Consider the following 12825-nt stretch of genomic DNA (forward strand, 5'->3'; position numbering starts at 1 on the left):
TAATTGCTGACATTTACAGTTAATTTCTGACACGTAGACTATATATAATTTATTTCCACCGTGCATTTAATATGCAAAGGCAAACGGGTAGTTCTAATACTTTTTTGTTGAACTGCTTGATATAACTAGAGATGAAAGTTTATACTGCTCTTGTAGCTGCTTGTAGTTTATCTAATTTGCTCTAACTTCAGTTCTAATGTGCAGAGTTCTGAAATTGGCTTCATGCATGTAGCGCAAACTAGTTGTCTGCGTAATATAATTAAATTAAAACATGTTGAAGAGGAGCTTCAGAGTATTTTTCCATTTTAATAACTTAAAGTATTGCAAAGAGCCCCTGTCAGTTTGTGGAAATTATTCAGTATAATAGTCAAGATAACTGAAGCAAACTCATTTATCATATTCCTTGTGTATATTTCCAACTATATGGAAGGATGTTAATGATGCTGCATTGAGTATATATGGGAGTGCATATTGATACGATTTCCAACCAGATAAGCCCTGGTACAGGTGCACAACCTTTTATCCGACGATCCAAATAACGAAAACCTCCGAATAGCGGACATTTTTTCGGTCCTTGAAGAAAGGTCCTTGAAACCGTTCACCGAGGGCGGCCCAGAGGTGACAGCGGAACCTCCGGTCGGTCCTCGAAGAAAGGGGAACTAAATTCCCATTCATAAAAGAAAAGGTGAGGGTATATTGCGCGGGAGGGTTAATAATTGACAATATGCTGCTGCCTGTCCGCTGAGTTAAAAAGTTCCCACGGTAGACTCACGATACACAGTGTATTGTGAGTCTTGCGTGGGAACTTTTTAACTCAGCGGGCAGGCGGCAGCAGATTGTCGCTCCCTTCAGTTTCACCCTGCCTACACCCCTCTGCTTCCCGGCCATGTGTGTGACCCCTTCCCTCCCCTCTCCAGCTCCCCGCTCATTGCACCGGCGCGGGGGCTTTGCACTGTCTTCACGTCGGCGATGCCAGCATACAGCGCCAGTCACCGGAGACGTCAGGACCAATTGGACATCGACCACCAGGCCTGCCGCAAGCACGGAGAACCCAGAGACCCACAGCCTGCAGCAGCCCAGCCCAGCCCCGCTCCAACTACAGAGGAACCTGGGTTGCGGATGACGGGGCGCAGCTCGGGGCGTCGTAGGGGCCCATCGGGGAGCGGGTTCCTGTTGGTCCTGACGTCTCCGGCCACCTGCTATCCTCCGGGAACTGTACAGCCCTTGCAGGAGAGTGTGGTTGTTTGCAGTTGCAGAGGGAGGGGGCAAGGGCGGTACAGTTCCCAGTCTCAGCTCCAGTCCAGGGGGGTAGCCGGAGACGTCAGGACCAACGGGACACCGACCCCCAGGCCCACTGCAAGCACGGAGATCCCAGAGACCCACAGCCAGCAGCAACTCCAGCCCAGCCCCGCTCCAACTCCAGAGGCACACGTAGGGGCAGAAGCTGATGGTGTGCAAGGTACGTCTTGTTCTTGGGGTGGCGGATGAGGGGGCGCAGCTCGGGCTGTGGGCAAACTGCCACTTGTCGCCGTAGCGGCCCATCGGGGAGAGGATTCCTCTGGAATTGGAGGGGGAGGGGGGTATTGTGCTGTTTGATCGCCCCCTGCTATCCCAGGGACAGGGAGACACAGTGGCTTTTTAGACTGGTGGGCAATCACTTCCAAAGTTCTGCCCACACAGTCAGTACACCTCTCCTACACTGCATTTCATACAAACATTTATTCTGCAAGAAAAAACTACATTGAAGACTCAAATTCGCGACCGAGTAACTGCCAGGATCGAGGCGCAAACTCGCGACCTAACTCGGGGATTCAAGAATCCCCGAGCTCGGCCGCCTAAGGGCATGTAGCCCCGCTAGGGTGACATGAGTGCGAGAGGTGATTCAATGCTGCGGGCACATTTACAAATTCAGGAATTCATTCAACACACTGCATTTCATACAGACATTTATTCTGCAAGAAAAAACGACATTGAAGACTCAAACTCGCGACCGAGTAACTGCCGGGATCAAGGCGCAAACTCGCGACCTTGCGGATATGAGCCGAGCGCTCTACCTCTGAGCCAGCCATTAAAATCTACGCCAAAAAATTTCCATTCCGAAGGCCGACAAATTCTGAATTACGAAAAGTGTCTGCTCCCAAGGCTTTCGGATAAAAGGTTGTGCACCTGTAGTATGAAGAGGTTGTTTGTAAGAGCGACTGCTGTGAGTAACCTTTCGATACACAGATACACAAATTCTTGCAGCCACCTTAAATTGGAACTGTCATGTCAGTAGCAAGTAACTATTATACCTATGAAAAAAGTTTTTCTTTTGAATGTAGATGTTGAAAGACCCGAAACACCCAATGACCCCAGGTTACATCACTGATGATGTGTTCAGGAGCATCTATCGATGTATTTGTATCAATGCAATCATTAATATTAGCTCCAGTCAGAAGCACCATTATGAAATTCTGAATTACCAGATTTATTACATTTTATGGCTATTATGTCCACAATTCTCATGATACAATATAATTTCACAAATAATAGTAAACAACTGATGCCTTAGCCAAGTGACACGTGTGTGAAGGAATTGCAGATGCTGGTTTAAACCAAAGACACAAAATGCTGGAATAACTCAGCGGGACAGGCAGTATCTCTGGGGAGAAGGTACGGGTGACGCCTCGGGTTGAGTCTGAAGAAGGGTCTCGACCCGAGGCGTCACCCGTTCCTTCACTCCAGAGATGCTGCCAATCCCGCTGAGTTACTCCAGCATTTTGTGTCTATCTTTGACTGGTACACATGTATGGATACCTAGTCAAATACAGTGCCCTCCGTAGTGTTTGGGACAAAGACCCATCATTATTTATTTGCCTCTCTACTCCACAATTTGAGATTTGTAATAGAAAAATCACATGTAGTTAAAGTGCACATTGTCAGATTTTAATAAAGCCCATTTTTAGATATTTTGGTTTCACCATTTAGAAATGACAGCAGTGTTTATACACAGTTCCCACATTTCAGGGCACCATGATGTTTTGGACACAGCAATGTCATGTAAATGAAAGTAGTCATGTTTCGTATTTTGTTGCATATCCTTTGCATGCAATGACTGCTTGAATACTGCGATTCATGGACATCACCAGGTGCTGGGTGTCTTCTCCGGTGAAGCTCTGCCAGGCCTGTATTGCAGCCATCTTTGGCTTATGCTCGTTTTGGGAGCTTTTTGTTTTGTTTCGGTTTTCTCTTCAGCATATAAAAGGCATGCTCAATTGGGTTCAGATCGGGTGATTGACTTGGCTGCTCAAGAAATTACCATTTTTGAGGCCTTTGTTTGAACTTGAGCAGATAGGATGTCTATACATTTCAGAATTCATTATGCTACTGCCATCAGCAGTTGTATCGTCAATGAAGATAAGTGAGCCAGTACGTTCAGCAGCCATACATGCGCAGGCCGTAACACCCCCACCACCGTGTTTCATAGATGAGGTGGTATGCTTTGGATCTTGGGCAGTTCCTTCTCTCCTTCATACTTTGCTTTTGCCATCATTCTGATATGTTAATCTTCATCTCATCTGTCCACAAGACCTTTTTCCAGAACTGTGGTTGCTCTTTTTAGGTACTTCTTGGCAAACTGTAACCCAGCCATCCTATTTATGCGGCTAACTGCAAGATGCGGTTTGCATCTTGCAGTGTAGCCTCTGTATTTATGTGCATGGATTCTTCTGCAGACAGTGGTCATTGACAAATCCACACCAGACACCTGAAGAGTGTTTCTAATATGTCGGACAGGTGTTTGGGGTTTTTTCTTTATTATAGAGAGAATATTTCCGTCATCAGCTATGGAGACCTTCCTTGGCCTGCCACTTCCAAGGTGCTGAGAGCTATCTTATACCTGCATAAAGGAGGCAATTAAACACACCTGTGAAGCCCTATGTCCCAAACATTATGGTGCCCTGAAATGGCCGGACTATGTATAAACACAGCTGTATTTTCTACATGGTGAAACCAAAATGTATAACAATGGCCTTTATTAATATCCCACAATGCTAAAAATGAGAATCAGGATTAAAACTAAATGCTAGATATCTGAAAGAAAATCCTGGAAACACTCAGCAGATCAGGCAGCATTTATGGGGAAAAAAAAATCACATTTCAATTCAGTTTCTGATGAGTATTTGACCTGAAAAGCTCTGAGTGTTCCTGGTATTTGTATTTTCATTATTGCTAACATTGATCCTCGTTTTGCTGCGGGTTGAGCCGAAATGATCTTTTCTATTTTATAATTTCTATAATGCATTCTATGTGTGCATAATTGTATTATATAAATCACATTATGACTGTTAGAACTGGGTCACTTAGCTGATGCATATCTCACAACTGTATCATATCTAGGGTATTTATCTGATGTCTATTGGACTTCTCCTGCATTTTGACTAAATAACAATTAGTGCATTTGGGATAGTTTGGTGATAATGTCAGCAAAACATGGTTGTGGACAGATGTGGCTTAATGCCAGAAGTATTTTGAAAAATAATCAAACCCCTTTATGAATCATACCCATTGCACCTTTATAGACTAGGGTTTCCAGAATGATTTACAGTTGGATTTGGGGAGCCTGAAGTTTGTTTAAAGAAAAAGTCAAACCAGTGGGTTACCAGTGAATATGATAGGCTTGGATATTGTAGTCAATTTAAAAATAAGGAACCTGAAATGGCAGTAGATGAAGGAGCCAACCCCAGCGGCAAGACCCTCTCCATGTTGGGTGTTATCTTGACTTGGGAATGTTATTGTTCCTTTTGCATTGATGGGTGTGATTACTGGAGATAGACACAAAATGCTTGAATAACTCAGCGGGTCATCCAGCATCTCTGGAGAAAAGAAATAGGTGACGTTTCGGGTTGGAATCCTTCTTCAGACTGGAAAGTAATGACTGGAACATACCACTCGCACTGTGTGAGTTCCTTCAGCACTTGCACTGCAATATTTAAGAAGATAGTACACCTCTACCATCCAAGAGATATTGAAAATGGGTAATGAATGTTGGCCGGGCCAACTGTGCTAAGTAAATCTGGAGACAATAGACAATAGGTGCAGCAGTAGGCCATTTGGCCCTTCAAACCAGCACCGCCATTCAATGTGATCATGGGTGATCATCCCCAATCAGTACCCCGTTCCTGCCTTCTCCCCATATCCCCAGACTCCACTATTTTTAAGAGCCCTATCTAGCTCTCTCTTTAAAGCATCCAGAGAACCTGCCTCCACCGCCCTCTGAGGCAGAGAATTCCACAGACTCGCCACTCTCTGAGAAAAAGTGTTTCCTTGTCTCCGTTCTAAATGGCTTACTCCTTATTCTTAAAATGTGCCCCCTGGTTCTGGACTCCCCCAAGATTGGGAATATGTTTCCTGCCTCTAGTGTGTCCAAGCCCTTAACAATCTTATACGTTTCAATGAAATGCCCTCTCATCCTTCTAAACTCCAGAGTGTACAAGCCCATTTTACAGTGTGAGACGTGTTCCCCCCCACCCCCCCCCCCCCCCCCCCCCCCCCCCCCCCCCCCCCCCCCCCCCCCCCCCCCCCCCCCCCCCCCCCCCCCCCCCCCCCCCCCCCCCCCCCCCCCCCCCCCCCCCCCCCCCCCCCCCCCCCCCCCCCCCCCCCCCCCCCCCCACAGACTTTTCTAATCTTCCCCAAGACATAAATGTTTTGATGGAAAAGAAAGAGTAGTCTTGATCAAGCCTTGCTTTCTTTAAATGTGTTCAACAATTAATTCCAAATCTTTCCTAATCTTTTCTACATGCTTATCATTCAAGTTTAATTTCTTCTGATTTTTCTAATCAAAGTGGAACTGCAAATTTTATTTTTCATTTGTTGAGATTTAATGTATCGTTTGAACAGTAGGGATCAACATGAATTTGAATGTGATAATTTTCTATCACTTTTGCTTCTGCAATGTTATATTTGTTTAACCCATGCACTAAGCACCTGTGCACTTGTATGTAATCCATCCTTGTGTTAGTTCCTCTATTTACGAACATTTGATTTGAAAAAAAATCCTAATGTCATTAACGTCTTCAATTGATGAATGTATATATTTTTGCTGTAATGAACATCGTACCATTCTCCATTTGATGAAGTACTTTAGGCCGGTCTTATTACTTTAAAATTCCATAAAACAAAATATTCGTAACTTGAGGAATGGCTTTTGACGCTGTACTAGATAGTAATATTTAAGTTCAGTAATGAATTAAAGTAAAATTAAATGTTTACTTAATATTGGTTGATTATAGATATGCCATTGATCCACAGAATTAATTTGTTTTATGTAATGAATTAAATGCATATTTTCAAATGTAACAACAGCTTGTGTTGGAATGCAGCACTGTTTTTAGTAGTACAAATGAATGCTGGTGCTGCTTGTCTTTTTATATACAAACTTTTTTATTACTTGAGCATCAACAAAATTGGTTACCATCTGTTCATATTTAAAAAATGTTTATACAGTGGACATTTTCTAAGACCGATACTTTCTCTTCCAGTATTTATAGGTTGGAAGATAAAATATATGAAAAATTGTTGTGCATCACTGTAAACATTGACTTTTCATCTACATTAAAAACACTAACCTTTTCAAAAGGTTATTTACCATGGTTTGCAGTTACTGATGCCAGCTGTGCAAGTACAATTGTTTTATTGAGTAAATATGTTCTAGATCATGTGCGTTTGAATGAAATCTAGCTGCACACTAAGCACTTTTGGCTGTCTCAGTGTTTGCTCTATGTATAAGTACTGGGCAGTTGTTGTCAATTATTACTAATTCAACATTGAATTTGGTGTAATTATCTAGATTTTAGGTGTATTTTATAATTTTGCTGTTTTGTGATCCACTTCTAATAAGCTGAAATGTATATAGGTTGTGAAAATGGTTTGGAAAGGTACATAACTAGCATTTGCAAATTACAGAGATATCTTTGTTTAAAAAGATATTCACTTAATATATCTGTGTATATATATGCAGGTCGGGTACGCTCTAGACGTCAAAGTGCTGGGAGTGCCACCAGTGTTGCCAGCACACCCGCTGATACCAGAGGTCGTAGCAGAGCTAAAGTAGTTTCTCAGTCCCAACGTAAGTGAAACAAATTACTACTGGCAAGTAATATAATTTGCTGGAATACATGTGTGGCATGTTTAATTCGTTAGACCAAAGAACTCCAGAGTCACGTAACTTTGTTCAACTATGAAGAATGGTGCTGTGTAGTTCTGCCCCCTTGAGGGAAAATAATGAAACCTATTTTTGTACATGGTATGCATTGTTCACTGTGGTGTTGATCACAGTAATCTAGTGAAAACTTTCTTGCTGATACTTGTTTTGACTGGAAATTATGCTATTCCAGAAGAACAGCCAGATTAGTGGATTTGATAGATTTGCGATTGAAGCATTATTCTCTCATTTTATAGTTGTACATTTTCAATTATGATCCATCCATTTGTCTAATATATTTTAGAGTCATAGTTACAAAGCGAAGAAGCAAGCCCTTTGGCCCACTCGTATCAAGGCTGGCCATCGTGTTTAAGTTGCAGAAATATTCACTTTCTGTATATAGGTCCTAAAGTGTCTGCTCCTTTAAAATTATAGTCATTTTTTTTGATTAAACCATTTAAATTACTCCTCTACAGTTTTTTGTTTTTTTTAATTTTCAGGGTAATTAACTTGGAGTCGCACAAATATTTTTAACACCAATTTTGAATGACAATAGACAATAGGTGCAGGAGTAGGCCATTCGGCCCTTCGAGCCAGCACCGCCATTCAATGTGATCATGGCTGATCATCCCCAATCAGTACCCCATTCCTACCTTCTCCCCATATCCCCTGACTCCGCTATTTTTAAGAGCATGGAAAAGGAAATGATTGTGAATCTAAGTTAGAGAATTTATCAGGGCAGAAGATTGAGGGAGGATTGACAGTGAGTTCACAGGAAATGAGCTCAACCTGAAAACAAATTGAGATTCAAGGAACTATAGAAGTTTTTTTTTTTTTAATTTAAAGTGCTGGAGATTCAATGACCATGCATCTCTGAAGAACATTCTTGCTATTGATGGAGTGCAGAGTTGGTTCTCGAGGTTAATTCCCGGGATGGCAGGACTATCATAAGTTGATAGAATGGAGCGGCTAGGCGTATACTCTGGAATTTAGGATGCGAGGGATTTCTATTGAAACATATAAAATTATTAAGGGATTGGACATGCTAGAGGCAGGAAACATGTTCCCGATGTTGGAGGAATCCAGAACCAGGGGCCACAGTTTAAGGATTAGGGGTAGGCCATTTAGAACGGAGATGAGGAAAAACCTTTTCACCGAGAGTTGTGAATCTGTGGAATTGTCTGCCTCAGAAGGCAGTGGAGGCCAATTCTCTGGATGCTTTCAAGAGAGAGTTAGATAGAGTCAGCGGAGTCAGGGGATATGGTGAGAAGGCAGGAACGGGGTACTGATTGTGGATGATCAGCCATGATCACATTAAATAGCGGTGATGGCTCGAAGGGCCAAATGGCCTACTCCTGCACCTATTATCTATTGTCCATAACATGGATTTTTCCTGTTGCAGCCTCTCTTCTAGCTTTCTCCCCTCCACCAGGCCCTGACACAGAATGTAACCTGTCTGCGTTCTCCAGGGATGAGGCCTGCTCCACTGAGATATTCCAGCACTTGTGTCTTTTCAAGGAAATAAAATACAACTTTTAACCATAAAATACTCCTGAGATATAATCATTCTGTAACATCTGAAAATAGTTGTGGCAGCTCTTGTCGTCTTTGTATTTATTTAATCATTCTATTAAATTATACCTATCCTTTTATCTGCTTCCATGCCAAGGATCCAGATCAGCTAACCCTGCTGGCGGTAAGGCTCTTCTTCACTACAAGACTAAATTAATCTGCTGTCAAAATAAATGCTTCTATTTGTCATTGTAATTGGGTCATATTAACAATTATAGCATTTTATTCATCCTGTGAACCACGTAATTGAAAAAAAAAATCTGGCACCTTCCTGTTGGCAAAAAAAAACATGAAATTTTGAAAATGAAATTATTGATTCCTGCACTTTTTAAAATATATTTGGTAATCTCATAAAATGCATAAAGTGAATATATATCCCATCCCAAGTAAATTTATAAACATTTCGACCTTTTAATAATTAGTTGTCAAGGCTTTGCAGTCTTTTACAGGTAATGCAATAACGAAAAGTGGACAACATGCACTTGCCAGTTCATGTCTTTTTTTAAAGAAAATTATATTTTGGGTAACAGTTTATCAAGGATTGATTTGTTTAGCACTTTTGCTCATTTTGGTTCTTTGCAATTTTCTCTGATCTCAAGAAGTGCAGCAACTTGCCCATTGCAGATTCTTCTAGTTTTAACTCTCCTTTTATTGCTTTTTATTTCAGCTGGAAGTAGATCTAGTTCACCTGGTAAGCTCCTCTGCAGCACTTACTCCGGCATGAGCGGTGGACCTCCGAGAGTTTCAGTTGCACCACAAGCATCCGAGAAGCGCAGCAAGATCCCTCGCAGTCAGGGGTGTAGCAGGGAAGCCAGCCCCAACAGATTGGGGTTAGGTAAGACAAAAATCAAGATTATAATTGTGTAATTTTTGTTATGTGCTTTCCAAAATGGATATTGTCTAACCTTGTTGAGGCGATTGTTCTGCTGACAGGACAGGATGAAAAAAGACTTGCTGTGTTCTTCCTTTTCCCTTCTGGTGAAAATGTTGCAACTTCATGAATAAGCAGGCTACTTAAATTACAGGATTGAATGTGGATGATTTCCGTTATAATTGCTAATGCAGGATTTTATAATAAAAGTATGAAGAATATTTTGTATTCAAATTGGTATAGAATCATTGTCCCCAGCTAGTTAACCCTAATTTAGTTGTAAACTACAGTGTTTTTGAAATATGCATGCAAATAATTAAGTTGAAAAATGAATGGTGCTTCCCTTTTTGCCTTTTTCCTTTCTGTTTCATCTGATCATGAAATATTCATGATGAAATGTTTCAGACCAATTATTGTTTTGATGTATGAAGATCTGTTTAATCCAGTGTTGCCAGTTTTATTGAATAACTAGTATATGGAACAAAAGTGGCAAAGCTGATGTATTAAGAGTCTATATAATCATACAGTGTGTCTTTTTTATTTTTCTTTTTGGTTAAGAGTTCAATATTTTTCCTGCTTAACGTTCCAAGTAAAAAATAAATTTCATCCCCTGCTTTCATTCAGTGTAAGTTGTTATGGTGAATCTAATATTAATTGTTAAATGATTGAATTTCAATTTTGACAGAATGCCTCAAAAGCAAGAAGTTATTAAAATGAGGGTTGCTGCTTTGTAAACTGCCACAAACAATGATGTGAAGTAGTTTTTAATTTCCTAAGCTACAAAATGCTTTTTTTACCTATCGCTGTCAAAAGAATGTGCTAAAATGAAAATGTGTTATTTAATCCATCTATCTATCTATATCAATATATCTATCTTTTCACCTCAATGGGATATCACAGCAAGTCCTTCAACAGGAAGGGGAGGGCCAATTGGTACTGCAATTGGAACTGCTGCGGCAGGCAGGGGAAGTGCAATTGGAATTTTTTTTTTAAGTCCACTGCTGAGGGAGGCAGGGGAGTGCTGGAATCTTACGTTCGGCAATGGGATGAGTTGTGGAACCACGCCTCCCATGGGGGCCACGGGTTAGTGATGCAATATTGCTTTGGGGGACCAGGCCTCCCGTGTGACAGGGCTTGGTCTAGTATACTATTAAGAGTCTCATCTTGTATGTATGCGGTATGCATGTTTTGTATCTTCCTCAAAACGATACGTGCTAGTGCTTAAATTGTTACATATTCTAACTCGCATTTTTACCGTCCATGCCATACTTGGGTTCACTTAAGAGTTCATACTATATTTCATGTTATTCACGATTAAAGTTTAAAGAAAAGCCAAAAAACGCTTCTCATAGAGAGCCTTTTTCCAGCAGCTTCCAGTGATGTCACAATGCCATCTCATAGATGTCCAATGGATCTCATTTACAAATGACAACACAATGGGACGTTGCCAATGGTAACTGCAGCTTCACACAGAGAGCCTTTTTCCAGCAGCATCCAGTGATGATGTCACATTGCCACTCACAGTGCACCAATCACAAGGGGCTCTCAAGCTGCCAATTGCCACAATGACATCACAATGGGACATTGCCAATGGTAACTGTGGATTCTCACAGCCAGCATTTTTCCAGCAGTTTCCAGTGATGATGCTATATTTCAAAGCTTTAAAAATGCCAACTTTAACAAGATTTTTACTGTTAAAAATCTTTCCTGCCAGCTTCCAACACACTTCGATACAAAGTTGCAAAACAGGAACACTGAACTTCTCAGCTCAATGGGATATCACAGCAAGTGCTTCAACAGGAAGGGAGGACCAATTGCAATTGGAACTGCTGTGGCTGGCAGGGGAAGAGCAATTGGTCTGTGCTGAGGGAGGCAGGGTATTGCTGGAATCTTGCGTTTGGGAATGGGTTCAGTTGCGTTGGTGGAACAAGTGAGTGGTGGAGAATTACGTTGGGGGGAGCTGCACTTGGGTGTGTGTGTGTGTGTGCTTGTATGTTTTGTATCTTCCTCAAAACGCTACTCGCTAGCGCTTACATTTTTACATATTCTGACACATTTTTGCCCTCCACGCTGTAATCAGGCTCACAATATTTGATGCTATATTTCACGTTATCTACACTATTACTAAAACTTTCATCTTGTCCTCTTGCAGTTTGCGTTGTTTTTAAATTTGCTCTAAAACAGTACCCTTTATCGCTAGGATTTTTTCACCAACTTACCGTTGTCCTCTGCTTCAAACGCACCAAGTTTTGTTCCGATCGGTGAAATATTAGAAAAGTTATTGGTCTGTTGTTCGCTGGGATGGCGACGCCCCTTCCAGCACCCGCTGTCAATCACCGGGTCGAGTAGAATAAAGCCCCGGAGGCCGGGCTGAATCTGTGAGCACGTCTAGAAGCCGCCTGTCCACCGACGGCGAGAATAAAGCTGAAGGAGCGGAGTGTGGGCTGTGTTCCGCGGGCGGGGGCTGGCTGTGTTCTGCGTGCAGGGGCTGTTAGTGCGACAGGCGCTGGGGACGCTGGCCGCTGAGTGTGTGGGTGGGGGCGGGCAACACACACACACACACACACACACACACACACACACACACACACACACACACACACACACACACACACACACACACACACTCTCTCTCTCACCCCCCACACACACACACACACACACACACACAACCCTCCCCCCCACACACGCACACACACAAAATCGCCTTCTCTCTAAATTTCATGCATCATTTCACAAGTTATTAATCAAAATGTTCAAAAAACATGGAATAAAATAACTGCTTATTCCCTGTGCTTACAGCTGTGATGTGACAATGGGATTATAGCCCTGCTCGCGACATTGTTGCTATGCAATTACACTGAATCCTGCTAGCCCTAATCACAGTACACTGAGTTCTGCTAGCTAACAAGTGCAATTGCATTTTTTTTTAAGTTTAAAAATGAGGGAGGGTGCATAAGGCAAAATGAGCAGCCCCTGCGCAGTTATCAGCTATGGGTGAGTGGTGGAATATTGTGTTGGGGAACGGGTTGCGTTGGGGGGCCAGGCCTCTTGTGTGACAAGGACCCAACGGGTCCCATTTGGCCTAGTATCTATTAAAAGTCTCATCTTGTATGTATGTGTTATACTACCCTTGTCAAAACACTACATGCTAGAGTTGAAATGTTTACAGATTATTACTCTCATTAACCCAGTCGACAAA

General features: G+C 42.1%; 1 protein-coding gene across 1 annotated transcript in view; it reads left to right on the top strand.

The window, feature by feature from the left end:
- Positions 1 to 12825, top strand: part of clasp1a (cytoplasmic linker associated protein 1a) — a 181659-nt gene that overhangs the window by 96926 nt on the left and 71908 nt on the right. Inside the window, exons 20-22 of the mRNA XM_055638729.1 lie at positions 6998 to 7105; positions 8850 to 8876; positions 9420 to 9587. Of these exons, the coding sequence (XP_055494704.1) occupies positions 6998 to 7105; positions 8850 to 8876; positions 9420 to 9587 (303 nt within the window). The remainder of the gene's footprint in view (positions 1 to 6997; positions 7106 to 8849; positions 8877 to 9419; positions 9588 to 12825) is intronic.

The sequence above is a fragment of the Leucoraja erinacea genome, chromosome 7 (genome assembly GCF_028641065.1).
Source record: "Leucoraja erinacea ecotype New England chromosome 7, Leri_hhj_1, whole genome shotgun sequence".
In the NCBI taxonomy this organism is placed as follows: Eukaryota; Metazoa; Chordata; class Chondrichthyes; order Rajiformes; family Rajidae; genus Leucoraja; species Leucoraja erinaceus.